Raw genomic sequence first — 21,344 nt, 5'->3', positions numbered from 1 at the left:
ATCAGTCTCCCATATTCACATATTATTTGGAAGTGCTGCATACAGTTCTCGTGTCACTGGCGTAAGAAGAACATGGAGCTGTTGGAGCAAGTCCAGAGAAGGCCACGAGGATGATCAGGGGTTGGAGCAGCTCCCATACAAAGACAGGTTGAGAGCACTGGGGCTGTTGAGCCTGGAGAAGAGAAGCTGCACGGAGACTTCATAGCAGCCTACGGGCATGAGAGATGGGGTAAGGGATGGGGCAGCCACGGTTTTTCTGGGCAACCTGTGCCTGTGCCTCACCCCCATCACAGGAAGTTTCTTTCTTATATCTAGTCTATATCTACAACTGCAAATACTTTCTCAGTACAGCAAATGCTGACATCCCACAAACTCATGAGCACTAACGTATGTTCCAATGAGATCTGCCTTTAAATCTTTCAGCATCAGTGTGAAGGTACCTCCTATGCATTTAGCTGGCAAATTATCACCTACCTGGTGCCAAAATTTCACCTCTGACTGAAACTTGGCAAATGCAATCTGGCTACTGACCTGGAACACTGTCGTTTTTACCAAATACCTATACTTCAATGTCTGCTGAGTTATCTGCTGTTACACAGAAGCACTACAGTCAGCCTCGACACCTTTTTAAACTGGTGAGAAGGTTGGTAAAGAAAGAAAAGGGGCAATGAAGAGGAGAGCCTGTGGTTCCATGCTATGGTTGTAGTGCTTTGGAGAGGTTACCTTAGGGAAAATGAAGTGGCTGGAGCAAAAGAGCAAAGAAAGAACCTGCTCTCTGCCTTCACATGCAGTTGCTGCAAAAACACTGGAACTGTTAACCGGAGCTAAAATGAGGAACATGGAGTTCATTTGATAGCTGAGCTGCGTGCTGCAGCATCTAGAATTTGGCATCAGCCTCAAAATACTGTATGGGAGAGGTCAAACCCACCAGCCCCATTTGGCAGAGGGAGAGGGAAAAGTTTTGCTCCCCACCGTCCAGGCTGTCTGCTCCTGTACCATGCAGCCCTGGGGGTGCACGCTATCCAGATGACCACAGGCGGTACGCAGGTTCGCACCCAAAGTTCATATACAGGCACAAAGGTTGGCAGGAAAGTAGCTTTTACTGTGGATGCCTCCACACTGCTGATAGGAATTGCATCCCGTTGGAAAAGGCTACCCAAAGAAGTGGTAAATCCCTGGCAGTGCTCAAGGCCAGGTTGGACAGAGCCTTGGGTGACATGGCAGGGGGGTTGGAACTGGGTGATCTTAAGGCCCTTTACAGCCCAAACCATTCTGCGATTTTCTGATTTCGGAGGAAAACAAAATCTCTTTCTACAGCTTGCATCAGCAAGGGCAAAGTTAAACTGATAACGATCAGATCCCTAATCTGGTACACCTCCAACAGGTTAGTCAAATTATTGTATTATCATTGTATAAGCTTGATGTCCTGTAAGACTAGCAAGAATGTCTTCATAAAAGCATGCCCAAACAGCAGTTTGGGATGAGCACTGCCTGACTGCAAGTTTCCTGGTGGGCTTTGAGGGGGTGGTACCGACCTATACATTTAAAGAATAATAATATAACCAATACTATCACACAGACTCATTTCCTAGAACAATCAAGTCCTTGGTGGAGCTGAGGAAGCAGGCAAGGATTTATCCCTCATATGAAAGTTACAGAAAGAGTTTATTGTTGTTATTATGCCCCACAGGAATCACAGTAACCCACAGCAGTGCAGACCACAGCCCGGAGCCACGCTGCCTCAGTTGCTCATCTATAACCCATTGGAAAACCAACTCAGTGGCTTTGCAGCGGCACAAGGATGGATTTCTGTGGGAAGGGCTGGATAACCCTCACAGCCAGGGGGGTGTCCAAGCGACTTTATTTGGGAACAGAAACAGAGCAGCATGAGGAGGGCTCCAGAGAACATATAATGGGATTGAGGACTTTGATCTTTGTACCCTTCCCCAAAAGGAGACAGAGTAAGGAGCTGCTTCCAGACAGCTGTCATTAATTAATTCCTTCACTAGTTTTTCCTTAAGGAGTGTCTACTCTCTCCCCACCCCACTTGTTTTTCTCTCGGGGAACTCGGGTAAACAGCAAGGGGCTTAAGAAGCTGGAGCTGGTTTTATGAGATGCTCTGATGCCCAGCTCAGCTGGTAGAACTGTGCATTACCAAAGCTTCACCACTTAAAATACAGAAATGCGCATATTTTAAATTTAAGCTGGAAGAACTACATTCTGAACAGAAATATTACCTTGTTAAAACTGAAATTCAAACCCTTCCTTGTAACAGTAAGAAACACATACAGGTTTGGCCAAGAGAAATGGGTTGTAGCCAGGGCATGCACCTGCGTGTGTTTGTTGGCATAAGTTCTGTCTTCAAGTGCCTCAGTATCCCTTCAGGTATATGAAACATCCCCATATATACATCCCAGCAGCTTACTCTGTGGGGCAGGAGGTGTTCATAGGCCAGAGAAGGCACAGGGATGACAAGAGCCCAGCATCTACTCTGGCTTGGGGCACAGTTCAGCAGATCAACAAATCTGTAGTTACATTTCAAAGGGGAATGATAGATAGATACCGTGGATGTTCTAAACCCTACTGGCACCATAGCGCAGAGCCTGTGATAGGCTGCAAGCTCTAGGTGACATTATTGTCAGTCACCTTTTCCCTTTCAGTTTCTTGTTCTGCCAGACCCTTCAGACCAGCAACCAGAGTTCAGAGAAGACACAAGCTCATCCTATGTTTGGTGAGCTTCCTGTCATCTTCCTGCTTTGGGCTGCACAGGGGGCTGCTGTTTATAAACCAGGCACTGTTTTATGGTCTGCTCCTGCCCATTCCAAATAGAAAAAGAAATGAAAACATGACCATAGCTATTCAGACTGTTCCTAAGGAGAAAACTAGCTGAGATAAAAATACTTCTTCAGAACAGGTTTGTGCTTTCCTGAACCTTTCTATAGCAATCTCAGGATTACATACAGTTTAATTTGCTTACATGCACTGCTTTGAAAAAACAAACACAAAGCCACAAACAAAAAAAAAAAACACCAAGAAACTCACCAAAACCAACCCCTAAAATACTTTGTGCACAGCTGTTACTAAAACCATAAAATCATTGACTTACAGAGTCATAAAAATGGGATTTATTGTACATTTCCTGTTCCAGCCCAGGTCTTGTTCCAGCTCTCTCAGGTAGAGAAAACACATGGGACTATTAACTTATTTAATCATCTTTCAGGCTTCTCAGTGGATGACTTGGAAGTAGCGGGGAAGAAGAAGAGGTTCTTTTAATGCAGCCTTTCAGACTTGTAATTTTGGGGGGCTGTTTTGATTAGACAGCTCATTATTAACTAGCTCATGCCCTCAGGGGCTGCATACCTCGTAGAATAATACATTCATATTAATATTGCTCACATTACCTACCTCTTGAAGTCCCAGCAAAAAACAAGCCAACCCTATTCACCCAGTATTTTGCATCCTATGTAAAATTAATAGTATGGCTAGGAAAATATGTTGGGTTTACCTTTAAGTACAAAGAAGTCCAACTCACATGCATTTCAAAGACAAAATGATGCCAACAGCAATTCCATTTCATATTACCTGTTACAGGCATTCAGTCTGCCGACACAAACTCACTTGTGTTTCACTTGTACACATCTCCCACGGCAGCCTCATTTTGCAGGGTGAATTAGTTTGCTGCTTGGGTTTCTCCCAGATTTTTGAGTTCATGGCAGGGTTTACAGCATCTTGATACTGAAGTTTGGTACCTGCAATGCTGATTTCCCACCTGGATGTTGGAACTTGTATTGGTGATCCTGCAGGAAGGCACAGCCCTGTTTATTGAAAGTGGTTTGTGCTTCTCAAAGCACTCAGGCATAGTTAAAAGCAAAGGACAAAAAGCTGAACCTCCTGGCATGCCTTTGCAATCCTCCTTTGAGTCCTCCCAGCTCATTTTCTGTGCAATATGTTGTGCAAATCTGAGAAACGCTCCTGTTTCTTGTTTAGCTGAGATCAGGATGTCCACAACTTTCCTCATCCCTTGGTTTAGCATGCATTAAGTTAATTCCAACAAGCAAAAGCCATGGATGGACCTTCCATCTTTTCCTCTGGGAGAGCACATCTTAAATTCAGAGGAAATATTTCTATCTATAATCTATAGTTGCTAAATCCATGAGCATTGCACCAGTCAGAATTCATACCAGAGAGCTTTTTATTGTTTCTAATCTTTAATTCATCTGATTATCACATCCCCTGTAATTCTCTCTTCTTTGTAGAGGAATTGCCTACAACCTGTGATCCCATTCAGAACTACGTTTTCACATTTCAAAATGCAGAAAAGCAGAAGTACTTCTGCATAGCATCATCTATGCAGCTCTGTTTCCATTTAAGTCAGAAGCTGTGCATAAAGCCATGCTGGAGCCAAGCGTGTGATCACGGATAAGCTCAGGAGAGAGCAGGACCTAAGACTGGGAAAGCATTTGCCTGTGTTTCAGAGCAAAGTAGCTCCATTTCCACTTAATTCCACCATTCCTCTGTGTTAATATAGCAATTCCCCAGTGCAGAGATGAAGAACAACCATCTACAGTCACTCAACTGTACTGATTGAAATGTAATTGATGTCCTGATGGCAGTTCTGGTGCTTGTAGGGGCAGACCTGCTGCTGCATCGCAGTATTGATGCTCAAGTATTGCTGACTGGGAGCTAGCCTCCATGGTAGTACTATGTACAGGTGTTCAATTTAAGCAGGCATTCAATGTGTTATTCTAATGCGACAAATTATTACACTGTATTGGGGTGACCATGCAGATAATGAAAATGACGTCATTTGCTCTCACTGTGGGCCATTCAGGCCCAACAGAATCCACTGAACCCTCTCTGAGTTACAGTTGCCTCCAGATGGAGCATTTAAGGCAAAAGAAACCCACAACCCCTGCAAAGCTCTATAATACCACATACATTACGCAGCATTTCTAATCTGACCTCTGCAGAAAAAATTTGAGATGCCCAGCTTAGAGGCCATAATGACTCCGAATTTAGTTACACCATAAATCAACTATTTCAGATTTACAGCCTCTCCCATTGCATGGCCCAAGTCTGCCCTTGCTCCCACTTACCCAGATTTATTAGCAGTATTAAGCACCAAATCACACCCATGCCTAAAAATAAGCCCTGCACAAGCAGCTGAGTTTTACAGGGACAGCTAGTATCGCCAGGTGCTGAAACTCAGTCTCACCCCTGATTGTGGTGGGAGCCGATTGGGTTTGACACGCTCTAGGATCAAGCATTACCTATAAATAGACGCCAACACAGTTCATGTGTTTTTTACTCCTGTTTTTAGCAGTTACTGGTGAGATCACAAAGGGCTCTAGGGGAACCTCAGCAAATTCAGGAAGAGAAACATCACCTTTCCTGAGGGTTTTTGCTCCCACCTGCAAGCCACACAAACAGCAGATGCTGCAAGCAGCTGAAAACTGAAATCAAATCCTGTAAAAACAATTCCACTTGAAGTCAACACACACATTTAACTCTTCCGAGTCCAGATTCCCAGCTGCTTGAGGTGCGTGCCTCACTTGCTCCATCAGACCCATGGAGCAGGAACCACACAGAGTCAGTGGTGCTTTCCAGATGAGGAGCTCCTCAATGCTAATTTTTAACCTCAAAGCTCAGGTTCTTGCCTTGTTTCTGATTTACTGGAAAGCTTTAAATTTGGGCAGAGTTGCTGAGGCTGCAGCTGTGACTTTGTATTTCACCAATTCATTCTTCTGTAAGGTATCACAGTATCACAGTATGCTAGAGATTGGAAGGGACCTCGAAAGATCATCTAGTCCAATCCCCCTGCCAGAGCAGGAACACCTAGATAAGGTTACACAGGAATGTCTCCAGGGAAGGAGACTCCACAACCTCCCTGGGCAGCCTGTTCCAGTGTTCCGTCACCCTCACTGAGAAGAAGTTTCTTCTCAAGTTTAAGTGGAACCTCTTGTGTTCCAGTTTGTACCCATTACCCCTTGTCCTATCATTGTTTGCCACTGAGTAGAGCCGGCTCCATCCTCGTGACACTCCCCCTTTATATATTTATAGACACTTATAAGGTCACCCCTCAGTCTCCTCTTCTCCAAACAATAGAGACCCAGCTCCCTCAGTCTTTCCTCATAAGGGAGATGCTCCACTCCCTTAATCATCTTAGTTGCCCTGCGCTGGACTCTCTCCAGCAGCTCCCTGTCCTTCTTGAACTGAGGGGCCCAGAACTGGACACAATATTCCAGATGGGGTCTCACCAGGGCAGAGTAGAGGGGAAGGAGGACCTCTCTCAACCTACTAACCACCCCCCTTCTAATACACCCCAGGATGCCATTGGCCTTCTTAGCCACAAGGGCACAGTGTTGGCTCATGGTCATCCTGTTGTCCACTAGGACCCCCAGGTCCCTCTCCCCTACACTGCTCTCTAACAGGTCGTTCCCCAACCTATACTGGAACCTGGGGTTGTTCCTGCCCAGATGCAGGACTCTACACTTTCCCTTCTTATATTTCATCAAGTTATTCCCTGCCCAACTCTCCAGCCTGTCCAGGTCTCGCTGGATGGCAGCACAGCCTTCTGGCGTGTCAGCCACTCCTCCCAGCTTAGTGTCATCAGCAAACTTGCTGATAGTACTCTCAATTCCCTCATCTAAATCGTTGATGGATATATTAAATAATACCGGTCCCAGTACTGACCCTTGAGGCACTCCACTAGTTACAGGCCTCCAACTAGACTCAGCCCCATAGACTACAACTCTCCTTCAGCCAGTTCGCAGTCCACCTCACTACCTGATCATCCAGTCCACACTTCCTCAATTTAGCCGTGAGGATGCTGTGGGAGACTGTGTCAAATGCTTTGCTGAAGTCAAGGTAGACCACATCCACCGCTCTGCCATCATCCATCCACCGTGTTATTTCCTCATAAAAGGCTAAGAGATTGGTCAAACATGATTTAACCTGGTGAAGCCATGTTGACTGCCCCTCATAACCCTCTTATCCTTGATATGCCTTAAGATGGCACCAAGGATAAGGTGTTCCATCACTTTCCCAGGGATGGAGGTGAGGCTGACTGGTCTATAGTTACCCGGGTCCTCCTTCTTGCCCTTTTTGAAGACTGGAGTGACATTTGCTTTCCTCCAGTCCTCAGGCACCTCTCCCATTTCCCAAGACTTGGTAAAGATGATGGAGAGTGGGTATAGAAATGTATATATATAAAAATAGGTACAGAAAGACTCTTCAAAATTAAGGAAGAGCTGGTAGCACGTATAATCATAAAATTTCAAACCAAGCACGTAGAATCATAAAATAATTAGGGTTGGAAAGGATCTTAAGATCATCTAGTTCCAACCCCTTGCCATGGCCAGGGACACCTCACACTAAACCATGTCACCGAAGGCTCTGGCCAACCTGGCCTTGAACACCTCCAGGGTTGGAGCATTCACAACTTCCTTGGGCAACCCATTCCGGTGCCTCACCACCCTTACAGAAAAGAACTTCTTCCTCATATCCAATCAAAACTTCCTCTGTTTAAGTCTGAACCCGTTACCCCTTGTCCTATCACTACACTCCCTAATGAAGAGTCCCTCCCCAGCATCCCTGTAGGCCCCCTTCAGATACTGGAAGGCTGCTAGGAGGTCTCCACGCAGCCCTCTCTTCTCCAGGCTGAACAGCCCCAACTTTCTCAGCCTATCTTCATACAGGAGGTGCTCCAGTCCCCTGATCATCCTCGTGGCCTCCTCTGGATTTGTTCCAGCAGTTCCATATCCCTTTTATGCTGAGGACACCAGAACTGCACACAATACTCCAAGTGAGGTCTCATAAGAGCAGAGTAGAGGGGCAGGATCACCTCCTTTGACCTGCTGGTCGCGCTCCTTTTGATGCAGCCCAGGATACAGTTGGCTTTCTGGGCTGCGAGCGCACACTGAATCCAGCTCATGTTCATTTTCTCATCGACCAACACCCCCAAGTCCTTCTCCTCAGGGCTGCTCTGAATCTCTTCTCTGCCCAACCTGTAGCTGTGCCTGGGATTGCTCTGACCCAGTGTAGGACCTTGCACTTGGCATGGTTAAACTTCGTAAGGTTGGCATCAGCCCACCTCTCAAGCATGTCAATGTCCCTCTGGATGGCATTCCTTCCCTCCAGCGTATCAACCGAACCACACAGCTTGGTGTCATCGGCAAACTTGCTGAGGGTGCACTCAATCCCACTGTCCATGTCACTGACAAAGATGTTGAACAAGACTGGTCCCAACACCGATCCCTGAGGGACACCACTCGTTACTGGTCTCCAGCCGGACACTGAGCCATTGACCACAGCACTTTGTGTGTGGCCATCCAGGCAGTTCTTTATGCACCGAGTGGTCCATCCATCAAATTGATGTCTCTCCAGTTTAGAGACAAGGATGTCGTGTGGGACAGTGTCAAACGCTTTGCACAAGTCCAGGTAGATGACATCAACTGCTCTACCCCTGTCCATCAGTTCTGTAGCCCCATCTGAGAAGGCCACCAAATTGGTCAGGCAGGATTTCCCCTTAGTGAAGACATGCTGGCTGTCACCAAGCACCTTGTTGTTCTTCATGGGCCTTAGCATGCCTTCCAGGAGAATCTGCTCCAAGATTTTGCCAGGCACAGAGGTGAGACTGACTGGTCTGTAGTACCCTGGGTCATCCATTTTCCCCTTCTTGAAAATGGGGGTTGTATTTCCCTTTTTCCAGTTGTCAGGAACTTCACATGACTGCCATGATTTTTTAAATGTGATGGCCAGTGGCTTAGCAACTTCATTCGCCAGCTCCTTCAGGACCCGCGAATGGATTTCATCAGGTCCCATGGACTTGTCCACATTCAGGTTCTAGGAACCAGACCCTCTCCTACGGTGGGACTAGAGTTAAGTGTGAAGTCATTACATAATAACATAATCCACAGCCCAGCTTAAAGTAAGTGCCCAGCCTCTCCCCAGAACCTTATTTTTCTGCAGAACCTTTTCATTGCTCACCAGATCTTTTATCCCTTGGCTGCAGTCTACAGCATTCAGCACAACCAGTGATTTACAGTCACTTCCAGGTATGCAGTGGGCCATGCTAAAGCTCTTCCTCCCCAGAAAGAAGTTATTTAGGGGATATTTTGGGAGCCTTGGGACTTTCTGATCATAGTTCATAATCTCCACAATGTTTTAGCTGAGGCGGAATAAAAATCATGCCCTAAAAATTATGAATTTATCTTCATCCAGTTCCCTGATGATTTAAAAAAAATAAAAATGGGGGGGGTGGTGTTGAGAACTGAATGTGTTGAAGTTACTTCTCAACAAACTTCCGTATCTCAACTAATACCAAGGCAAAAAGCTAGTAGCATTTTCTCAGCAAGTATTTATAAGATTTGAAGTGTGGCCATTTCTCTGTCCCTGCCCTAGCATTGATTTCACAGGATCCATAAAACTAACCTCTCAACAAGCTTTTCTCAAGCCAGGCTGTTGTTTTGTTTCCCACGTTTACAGACTGTCCATTCAACAGTGCTGCTCTTCTCCTCTCCCCAAGACCATAGGCTCACTTACTAATACTGGAAGCACAACTCCTTCTTTAGCAGTAGAGCTCACAAACATACACACAAGAATCTGCAAGTTTGACTGGACAGGAACAAACCTCATCAAGGTTTTGTGACTTAGAAAAGCTTACTTATTTTACCTGCTTGCCAAGAACTAATTTAACACCTGGTGAGTTCCTCCTCTGATGACAGGGGTGTCTGTCACCACACTGGTATCATTCGAACACAAGTTTAGAGGAAGACATTTTCCAGTACCGCAAGATGGTTTATTGGTAGCTTTCCTCAGGGAGAAGGCAGCATGTTTTCCCTGCTTTGCTTCTCAGCTCCAGTGCTTTTGCAACTACCCACATGCTCCAGCATCCAGCAGCATGTATCATGGTTTAGAGATGGTCCTCAGGGGTTATCAGTGGCTTTAGTTTCATGCAGATCTAGAAGTTGAGGTCCAGGTACCTAAGCACCACGCCAGAGGCTATGTCTTTACTCACTGTTCTCCACCCCCATCACCTTCCTGAAAAATAAGAACATTGAGACACAACTTTTCCTTTTTGCTGCTTGGATCTGGGATTTTGAGCAGCTCTAACGTGATGTTGGTTTGAAATGCTCCAGGATCCTTCTTCAAAGGCATCTGATACCTACTGCAGCTATGCTAGTGTCAGCTTGGCCAGTGCAATCCACACGGGATGGTGTCTTATCTCCACCAGCTGAAGTGACCAATTAAACCCCGATGAACTCTGATCCCACAGAGCCCTTAGCAAATGGTTGTGACAACTTTCAACCAGTGCCTGTGCCAGCACAGGTTAGTCAGCAATTAGTATTATATGACAAATGCATTATTACAGTCTTGTCACTATGGTTTCCCTCTGAACTTTAGGTGCAAATTCATCTATTGTCTTGGCATTCAGAATTGTTATGAGAACAGAGGTACAATTATTTCCTGAAGAAAGTCACCTCTAAAGCAAGTGTCAGAGGCTCAGCCCATTTTCTCAGCTGCTTTTTGGCTATTTGAAGTACTTTGTTATCCAAATTAACTGCTGAGGTGAACTATTTCACCTACCTGGTCTCATTTTAACACTAAACATCATTCTTCCATTTCGAAGACATAAACAGAACCAAATCCAAACAGCACAGACCATCTTCAGTATTTCACAGTAACAAGCATGAGATGTTCATGACCAGCCTTGCTGACTCCATCTTAGCAAACATGTGCTCACACTAAGGTGCCTTACTCAAAGTTTTATACTTTCAGGCATCCTTTGTCCTTATTTAAATGATCTTAAAGCTGAATGCCTTTTGTACAGAGTGGAAAACAGATGACACCCAAGAATTTTAAATGCAATTCTGACATCTGGGATTTCAATATAGACTGAATCCATGAAGCGTCAAAGACACGTTCAGAATTACTAAATGGACTGAGAGTCACTGAGCATCTTCCCCAACTTTTCTGAGCATGCTTAGCACCACTTTCCACTCTCCCATTACTTCCCTTTTCACTCCTCTTTTCTATTGCCATAATTAGCACAAAAGTAATTTACAGTACATTCTTGGTTTTACTTCTCTTGTGCAAGGAATGGTTTCCTTGTTGGTCTGTTGTGTCCTAATTATACATTACAATTCAATTTTTATTTAGAAATAATGCTGCTCTTTCCAAGTCTTCTGCTCTCCGCATTGGCTGGAGTTCACCTCAAACTACGTAAATCCCTTTGTGTTATGGCAAGTTCAACACAGGCTTTTCATTCCAATACCAATATTTTCTATTACAGAACTGTGCAAGACACACTGACACTATATCCAGGGAGCAAGTCATTTTGACCTAGTAACACTAGGAACAGCACAACTAACAGCAAATGAATATGGTTTTGCACACAGGTCAGGGGGCCATTTTCATTTTGTTCTGTGATAGTACAAATACTTACAGACTTTATAGCATGATGAAGAACAAAAGCTTACAGAATGGGTCAGTTGAAGTGAAAACCTGTTATTTCAGGGGAGGATTTACCTTTATCAGAAATGATTCAAAAATTGTACTTGAAATGAAGAAAACCAGAACTTCAGTGTTTTTGAAAACTGGTTATTTGACAACATGGAAAAGTGTGGTCCTTATCCATGAAACCAAACATGTGGCTGTCTTTTAAGTTACGTTGCTCTGCACAGCCAGCTGTATTGGTGTTTCAGGGCTAGCCACGAGGACTGACATAAAAGCAGTTTCCCTGTATTCATTCAGTCCTTAAGTGAATGCAACTACCATAAATTACTTCTGTAGTATCTGAAGTGTATTAGAGTTAAAAGCTGTTTGCTCTGAGTTTGCTTCTGCTTGATGGAGCCATTCACCAAAAAACATTATAGTGCTAGTTCAGACAAAGCCAAACTTACAGAGCTTTAAAAGTTACTGGTAAGTAACTCAGAGCATTTTAGTCTACATCACAGGACCAGGGAAACTTTTGGCAAAAATACAGTTCAGAGGCAAGGCGTACTTACTGTTAAGAATTCTTGACTCTGGAATGGATAAGCTCCGAAGTCATACAAGTCCACGATGACCTGCTGAAGAAGACTCCTATCTTTCCTCAAATCATCAGCCTCATGTCAACATTTTCTGGGGAGAATGCCATTCCCCAGTACATCAAAGCCAGTCTAATCCAAGTGTCTCCAATCTGGTTACCAACTCCTTTTCATATCTACAGAACAAATAGCTACAGCAACAAAATATTAAGAGTAGCCCTTGTTTTCATTGGCAATATTTTGTCCCAATGCACACATCTTTTTAAGTTACAAAAACAGCATTCTGGGCAGCAACAGGACATTCTTCTTCCATGCTCTCTCTCAGATGAGGCAGAGCTCTCCCCCATGGGTAGACATTTGATCCAAAGTGTCTCCGTATGGGCCCAGCTCAGCCGTCTTAGCTTGATGCTCCAGGAATTACAAACACTTCTGGAAAGGCACCAAAGGCCACCTGAGATGACTCAATGTACTATGCCAGCAGTTGAATTTACTAAGTTGTGGACATGGTGTTGCTGGCTCTGGAAGAAGAATTCCTTCTCTACCTTCTTCCCCAACAAACTTGGTTTAGAAGACTGTTTCTGTTGGGCATGGACACAGGTTTGACCTGAGGACTATGCCTGATGGGCTGAACGCTAAATAGCTCTGGAGTAGCCCAGCTGAAACCAGAAATAACAAAAATACAGCAGAGAATAAGAAGCAAGGACACCCTCCCAACTCACCCCCTTCTAAAACCCAACCAAAACATGGAGGAGTCCACACAATTCTCCCCCAGTTTCCCTCCCCATTTTCTGGTTCGGTGCTGAGAGCGCTCCCAGTTCTTGCACGAAGGGTGGTTTAGAAAGGCATCATCTTAGGCATTTGTGTGCCAGGCAGCATAGCAAAGATCATGTCAGAGATCCCGCAGGAACTACTGAATCTAAAAGGTTCATGACTAATCTCATCTCTGTTAGAAGCAGCTTCTTGCAGAGATTCTGCACTTGCTACCTGTTTGTCAGAGATCACCTATTTTCTAGGCTTAGTTCAGTGATACCTTAGACAGTGGAAAGCTGACAGGGCCCTGAGGTCAATGACCAAATACAACTGCTTTGTACTTAGAAAGATTAAAAGACACAAAGAAGGCTATTTCTTAAAGCTGAGTTTTTCAAGAGTCAGTCCTGAAACAGGCATTATTTTTCCACAAAAGGATACATTACAATCAAAATCTTAATTAAAATCAAGACATTTGAACGTATTAGATCATAAATATTACAGAATAGAACTCTCAAGTCTTGCTTTTGACCTAAGTTCTTTATAAGCAAACTTATTTGTTATGGTACAAAATTATCAATTTAAAAACTCCATGGTTATAACATAAAATGCATTAATTAGAAAAAATATAGATGTACTGTCTTACTTCCTTAGGATAATTTTATTCCAGTGCTTTCTTCCTCTGGACAGAGGAAGCTATTGTAACTGAGCACACTACAGCTCTTTCATAACAGAAAAAGTTACCAGCATGCACAGAAACTGCATCAAAAACAGGAGCTCTATACAACTGTCCAGAGCCAGTTGAGAAACACACTGCTTTTATATGCTGGGGATTGAAGAGCACAACCATCTGTCAGCTTTCAGGCTAAATGAGCCAATGCTTCCTGCATGCCAATTTGCACCACTGACAGAAAAAGGCCTATTGTACATCTGCTTCAGGAATGCCTGATGTTACACTTTTAGCAACACTCTCCTGTTTTATGATCAATTTAAGTTTTATACCTTAACAATACACTTATTTCTATGGGTACAACTGGCATCACTATGTACTGTATAAAGCTTTTTCTCACTTTATTATGCAAAATTAAGATTCAAAGAACAACGGCACTAAACTGACACTTTTTACATTGTTTTTAGTTCCTTCTTCCAACTTTTTGCAAGATTCACTATCGCAGAAGCCAAAAGGGGAAGGATTAAAAGAAGCCTTTGCATAAAAGCTCTAAGGGTTGATATTTAATGAGCTGTGAGATATAAATCAATGAACAGTATAGTTTAAGCTTAAAATACCAGGATAACATTTATATTAAAAATAATTCACCTACAGATAATACAGTCTAGTGTTTATTGTATGTTATGGAAGGTACACCTGAATTTCAAAAATTTAAAACATATAAAAAGTGGTTAAGGGCTAACATTTTATCAACATGTGATAACTGTGTAAGAATGTTTATTATACAGCAGGGTACAATGGTAGTGTTAATGCCAACAGGGCACCACAGAAGTTAGTTAAAAAAAAAAATTCCACTATGCTTTATACAAACAACATCACTTGCTGTTGTTTAAGAGTATTGGGAGAGGATCTGTTGGGAGGATAAGCAGGTCCTAGAGCATTTGTAATGTTAGATAGTGTCAGTATGTAGATTGGTGAATGTTTCAAAATAAAGCTAGAAATGCTGTAATTACTTCACAGAAATACACATCCAATATTTGTTTTCAAGAAGAACAATAGGTACAAGATTATAACTCTCCCTATATGAAATAATTTACACACAGATGAAAGCTACACTATCTAAAATAATCACTAAATACATTTTTCCTCTGGGAAATAAACAAGCAATTTTTGTTTTGCATGATCAATATCAAAAAAACATATAGCAGAAGTAGTATCTTTTAAACATAACTGATGCTCTAAAGTTAAAAAAAAATAGAACAAAATAAAAGTAGTGAGAAAAGAGATTTTCCATGAATGTGCAACCTAAAATCAACCAAGCTTATATTTTGCAGTACAACCATAATAAGAAACCACTGATCAGAAATACAACTTTATGGAAAAAAGTTTATAATCCACAAAACTGTTCATCAGGCCATGAAGTAAAATAGCTCCACAGTTTACAGATAAAACTGAGGCCACACAGAAGCGTGCTATGTCTTATCTCCACTAAGTAGATCCTTAGGCAGAGGATGTGACGCTTTGTTTGTAGACAGCATGGTATGCATTTCTCAGCAAGACGTAAGGGAAACAAGACTCCAAGAGATCCATTGTTAGGAAGGGAGACTCCTGCACAATCTGAAACACACCAGAAATACAAGGTTTTGCAGAACACCTTCCACTGCCTGTTGCTGATAATCTATTTCATGCAGATACTTCTGGTCTGCACCACACCACCACTCATGTTTCACAGCAAAAAGAAATAACATAAAGTTTAAATGCTGGGGAAAAACACAGTGCTACAAAGTCACTGCTTCTCAAAGCTAGTCATCAAGCTTTCCTGCATATACAGCACTTCTGCCATTCCCAGAAGATACAGAATACTGAAAGGAAAACAGAGAGGTTTCTCTCCCACACACTCTGAACAGTGCTTCCTGTGTGTGAAATTTCAGTTTAACATTGTATGTCGTAAGTGAACAATGAAAATGGTCTGAACAATGTCATACAATGTTCTAGGCAACAAAGGTACAAATGTGTGTCTGTGTTGGGGGAATGAAAAATATTAATTCCTGACATTAGAATGCTGGGAAGAATGACATAATTATTTCTACTGGTTCATGAGCTACAACCAAGGTGACACCTAATCCCCCCTTGTTAAATGATGCAATGCAGAGCCTGCTCCTTCAGTTAGTAACACAGGTAGAACAAACACTTACCATGTCTAGTAGTAGGTAAACAGATTCTCTGTTCCTCGTAGTAGTTTTGTCCGTCTCCTGGCCAATCTTCAGTAGACTAGAGGATGCAAGCTACATGAAATGCATATTTTAAAGGAATAAAACAATGTGTTGATCAGTTTCTGTTGTTTTGTTACACACACACACACACACACACACACACACACACTACCTTTCTAAAGAAACCAATACCCCAGCCAGTGGATGCCAAGTTGTACTAGCAACAACCAAGGACAGTAAGCCTGAGCACATGAACAATCACCAAGCTTTAGTCTCAGTGAGCCATTTTTGTTTATTTCTAGTAGTGCTATCATTACAAGTATATGCTATTCTAATAGAAAAAGTGTCAGAATTAATTGTGAAGAACTGTTCACTGTAATCACTGGTTGACCATTACAAAGTCTACTGAAATCAATGACAGAACTCCCACAGGACCAGGATCTTGCTTCTTCTGTCATTCCCAATATGCAGGTAAACTTACTGCATTTTCATAAGTTTTGAAGAGACTCAAGTTTCTAACTGTTTGAAGTTAAACTCATTTTGCAATAGAAGATTGAGTTCTACTTCCTAAGCTCTATTTTCAACTGAGGAAATGTCATCCTAAATGTAAATGGATAGTATTTTATCAGACCATGAGCAACCCCACAGATACTAGTTTTAGGAGATATCCTAGAAACTTCTAACATGTACTTAGGTATTTACAAGTTCAGGGTGACAGAATATAGTAAACTAGGTAATTTGCAGATGTAAGTTTTTTTTCTATATTTAATTAACTTTGATAGGAAGGTGGATCATTTCCTGCTGTACATTTTCCTCCTGAGACATGTTTTATTTCAGACTAACAGTAACTGATACATAAAAGGTGCTAGAAAAGAAAGATTAACAAAATATCCGAAGGAGCAAGTCATGGTCTGTGCAGTAAAAGCAGTGGTCTGAAACCAGTTCGTAAACACTGAAAAAATGCAAACCTTATACCAAAAGTGTTTAAATCACATGGAACTATACTGGTTTTCTTCACTTGTCAAATGCATGCAACTTGACACAACCATTTGTCCTTCATCCTTTACAGCCAGCAGTTGTATTAGACAAGGTGAACAGCAAAAGGTTTTTTCTTTTTTACAAAATGCAATGAGTGAAAGAACCTTTTAAGTAGAATTAAAAAAAAGGAAAAAAATGTCTTTCTGTGGACTTCTAGGGACAGACAGTTGCCATTATCCCACCCTCTTAAGTGTGTAAGGCATCTAAAATGAAGAGGTAATATTTTTTCACATTTCAAGGCCAAACAGCAAAAATCAAGAATCACTCAAGATCAGTAGTAATTTTTAGAAATTCAAGTGAAGCTGCTGTTTTAGCCTTTAGTGTCCCTTTGAGTACTGACTAATTAAGAGCCACTTGAAAAATTCTGTTTCTGCCAGCACACAAAAAAATATTGCAAATGCATCACCACCACCTAAAGGGTTTTGATTTTTTTTTTTCTAAGTATCACTAAGGATTTCAGCAGCTTTCATTTTTAACCTTCTCTGAAGCATACAAATTCCTCTTCCCAAGTATCCCCATAACATCCTGCTATCAGAGAGTTACTGTTTCAGAAGGGCAGACATGTCAAAAGGTACAAACTCAAGAGCCACTCTGGAGTTACCTTCCTTGAAAAAGTGAGCTAAAGAGTCCAACCCATCATGCAAAAAAGTCTGCTAGACAGAATCTTGATTTTATATGCACTGTACATTTCTTTTTCCAATCAAGGACCACATAATGTAAGAGCCAGTATATGCTAAAATACTAAAGATTATATTAAAATAAAAATTGTGACACTTGTACTGATTTGCTGCTGTTACCTTCCAATACCCCACAGAGCTGACTATTGCTAAAGGACTGCTACTCAATTTAATCTACATATTGACCTGCATTAATAATAATTATGTTGTTTTGTTACACACACACACAATATTATTAATAATAATTAATAATGATTCTCTCTTGTGCACCAAACCCAGATTTATATGAAATCACCTACACTATGTCCTAAATTAGCATTACATTTTCTACTTGAATTTCAAATACTTCCTGAAGTCAACAGATATTTTTCTTGTTAAGATATGAATTTTACCCTATTGTCAGACCAAAATCTTACCCACACCTGATTTTCTCCTAGTCAAAAAATCAACACTTTATTATACAATAACTTTAGTTTCTCTGCCATCTATAACAACAGGAAACTAAGTAACATGACAGACATTATGAAGCAGTACTGTTATTGGAGCAAATGCTGGTAAATTAATAATCATTCATGCTAATCTAAACCTTTATAGTATGCCTCTGTGATTAAGATTACTCATGGCTGATTGCCACTGTAAAGCTAACATTTGCCATGACAAACGCATGGAAAATTTCATGACAGATTACGTATGGATTGAGGGGCATTAGGGGGCGAGAGTTTGTTCCCCTCTTTTTGGACAGGGTAGCTCTAGAAATGAAATTATACATACGGCCAAAAATTCTTTCAGACGGTCTTCAATGCTTCCCTTGTGGATGGTAAATAATGCTGCAGCAATCTGGTTGATAGCTTTTGCCAAGCAATGAATGTTGTTGCAATGCCCTGAACAAAAACATATACAAATCACCTCAGCATTATGCTTGAAAGTAACAGTATGCTTTGGAAAACATCATGGAAAAGTAAATGAACTTGTCACAACGAAAAATAAATGTTTAGCATCTTACACAACGGGACCGAAGCACTCTTTCACACTGAACTTGGCAACAGTTAAGCTACTAGAAGTACAGATCTCCCTTCTGAATGCTGTAATGGTCACAACAACCTGACAAAGATCTCTGTGGTTTTTAGAAATTAGGAAACATAGTATCTAGGAGGTTTATTTGTTTTCTACAAAACTTGAGAGTATTACCGCTTGACTAGGCTAAAACGCCAAGTGGCAAGCAGGACTTTTTCAAGCTAAATTGGCTATTTTTCTTTCCTCTGTGTAGATGAACATGGCATGATGCCCAGACAGCATTCACCCAAGACATCTACAAGAACTGGAGAACAAAATTGTTGAATTGCTCATTGCCATGCATAACATCTTGCCTAAAATTCACCCAGGCTTCAGACGCCTGGGGTATGATTAGATTATACCAGTTTTCAAAGACAGCAGAACAACTGCTCCTCAGTAAGTATCTCTTCCAGGCAAAGCTAAGTCAAATCTACCACTTTAAAACAAAACTAATAAACACCTGGGCAAGTACCTTGTGATAGTGCTAGCATATGAAAAAAAGGTGGTCTCTGAAGGAGCTAACAAGTATTCATGCGCTCAAGCATTGCTGGTTTTTACCATTTTTTTCTGACCACTGCTGAGCACTGAACTCTTTTTCATTCAGTCATTTATCTTAACTCCAAAATCCCACTTAAACAACAAGGTCAGTAGACCCCATCACTCTGACACCCATGAAAAATGATCACTATTGTTACTGAAAATGAATTTTTTCTGTCATTTTATTGCCCAGTTTACTCAGCATCATAATAATATCTACCTGCAGCTCTTCACTCCTCTAACACTCTCAATAACTTTATATGACACCAACATTTTCTCACCTCACTGTTCAGCCCCTGTTCCGGCTGCCTATGAATATGCTGATTAGTAGGTCCCAATGAGCATCTCTCTGGATCTCCACCAGCAGTCCCCCTTGTTCCCCCCTCCCTCCCAGTTGATACTCCTATTCCATCTCCTATTTTTAATTAAATATTGCTGCATGAATATACTAGTCCAAAAAAGAATCACAGAATCCCTTTCCTTCTACATCAGTCAAGAACACCTGTAGTGCTTGATTCTGCTGATACAAATTTGAATTTGTTTTTGAGTGGCTGGCTTTTTTTAAGTGACTTCATTTTTTGTCGCAGACTGTTGTCTGCAAGGGAATTCAGCTGAGGAACTGTTGTCTTCCAACAGCTTTCAAGTATTTAGAAACAACTATGTCTCTTGCAGACCAAGGTCATATTCTAGCCTCTAGACAACAAATTAGTTCTCTAGCCTGACATTTGACTAGCAGTTCAGACTTCTTACAGGGAACAAGAGAGTCTGAGCCTTTATCTGGAGTTAGTAGAAGAAGCAGGCTTAATCTTGAAGTAGGCAGAGAGAACACAGACATTGCTGAAACTGTCTAAGAACTGTTTGTATTCGGGAGGTATGCTTGCCAGATTAGAAGGCTGAAACTCCTTCAAATCCGTGACTTGTTCATGGATAAATTCAGGATTTCTCCAGGGAATTTTACTTCATAAAAAGCAGCATTTATGAAGTTCTCATTCTGGAAACAGCATCTATATTAAGTATCTAAAGCCAAGTGTTCTACAATAACAGCAAAACACAAGAAAAAGTAGCCTCATGCAAGGCAGCCAGGACTGACAAGGTCTATCCCACTGGTTCAGTTAGTTTTGTAGAGTGAACAGATTTTATGCATTCCTTTTGCCAGACTCTTTCCTCTCAATAGAAAAGAGCCCACTCAGGAAAGAATTCCATAGTACAGAGGCCACATGTCATAAAACCAGTAGCAACTCCTAACAGGCTTATTTGAGTTCTAGATGTTACTTCTCTCCAGTCACAGTTTTGAGATCTTAACAACTGTACTTTAAGAACCCACTTGAAAACAAGGCTTTACCTGACTTCATGTTAAGTTACTGCATGTAAATAAAATCACAGAAACTGGAATATTTAAGCTACATGAAACAAAACAGACAGAAGATAAGAATTATATGTTGTTTCAGCCTGCTAAGAACCTGAGGGCTAAGATGGTCTTTGGAAGAGAGGAAGCCTGAGGAAGATGAGCCTGCATGAGTTCTTACCTGCTGGAGAACCTTACTCATGTGAGGTGCTGAGGGCTGAATGTGAAAATGTAATCACTGTTAAAAACCTTTAGTACTGTCCCCCTGGGCCAGTTTTGAGACTCTGCAGTAGGTAAGATGCTTTTGAAGGAGAAACTGGTGCCACAAAGTGCTTCCAGGGGATTTATTTTACAAAACTATGAAGCAGTAGCATTTAAGAGATGCGCTCTTGAATCAAGTTCATTTGGAGTTAACAGATTCCTAATCTCTCAAAGTGAAGAATACAATTAACCCCCATTTAAGAAAACAATCTTGGGTCTCTCAAAAAAAGTGTTTTTCATATTACACTAAGTGACATAGAAGGCTTTCGGAAGTTCTGGTACTTTAAATTTTCAGAAGTTCAGACATTCTTTGAGAGCTAAATTTTGACTGGATTAAAAATAATACAACCTGAAAGAAAAAAAAAAAAGTAGTAGAAAAAAACATGCTGTACCCAGTAAATGGCTGCAGAATAAACATGGTCTTTTATGCAAGCCGTGATACACATCACAAAGAAAATAGCTTGGACATCTCAAAGGTGACTTTTGTATGTGTTGGAACAGCTTTGTCAGTCCTTTTTTTCAACTTAGTCTGTGGATTACATGCAAAGAATTTCCTTGAGGCAAAGATTTTATTTTTAATAAGGAAGTTGACCTACTCTTAGGATATAATCCTGTTATATACAGCTTTCACCTTCCAGATTCTGTTTTAAAAAAATTATGCTTACTAATATGAACAGTTTTAAATATAGGAAAGATTCCTTGTATGACTGGCCCAAAGCCAATGTAAAGATTACTCAAACATCTACACTAACTAGTCTCACACTAACTAGTGTG

General features: G+C 41.6%; 1 protein-coding gene and 1 long non-coding RNA gene across 7 annotated transcripts in view; both read right to left on the bottom strand.

Annotated features, from left to right (window-relative positions):
- Positions 1–13,994: 13,994 nt before the first annotated feature.
- NCKAP1 (NCK associated protein 1) overlaps positions 13,995–21,344 on the bottom strand; it is a 61,314-nt gene continuing 53,964 nt past the window's right edge. For all 6 annotated transcript variants that reach the window (XM_062621992.1, XM_062621995.1, XM_062621991.1 and 3 more), the window contains 3 exons: positions 18,146–18,255; positions 15,642–15,731; positions 13,995–15,063 (listed from right to left, as the gene is read on the bottom strand). In XM_062621992.1, the coding sequence (XP_062477976.1) occupies positions 14,947–15,063; positions 15,642–15,731; positions 18,146–18,255 (317 nt within the window). In that variant the 3' untranslated portion in view covers positions 13,995–14,946. The remainder of the gene's footprint in view (positions 15,064–15,641; positions 15,732–18,145; positions 18,256–21,344) is intronic.
- Positions 20,640–21,091, bottom strand: LOC134165334 (uncharacterized). Its single transcript, XR_009965481.1, has 2 exons — positions 20,853–21,091; positions 20,640–20,816 (listed from the first exon to the last, which is right to left on the bottom strand). It is a non-coding gene; the product is annotated as an uncharacterized LOC134165334 (long non-coding RNA).

The sequence above is a fragment of the Pezoporus occidentalis genome, unplaced genomic scaffold (genome assembly GCF_034315485.1).
Source record: "Pezoporus occidentalis ecotype Australia unplaced genomic scaffold, CSIRO_AGI_Poc_V1 ctg237, whole genome shotgun sequence".
NCBI classification, from domain to species: Eukaryota; Metazoa; Chordata; class Aves; order Psittaciformes; family Psittacidae; genus Pezoporus; species Pezoporus occidentalis.
The sequence above is the reverse complement of the archived record's forward strand: the minus strand, read 5'-3'. Positions and strand labels throughout refer to the sequence as shown.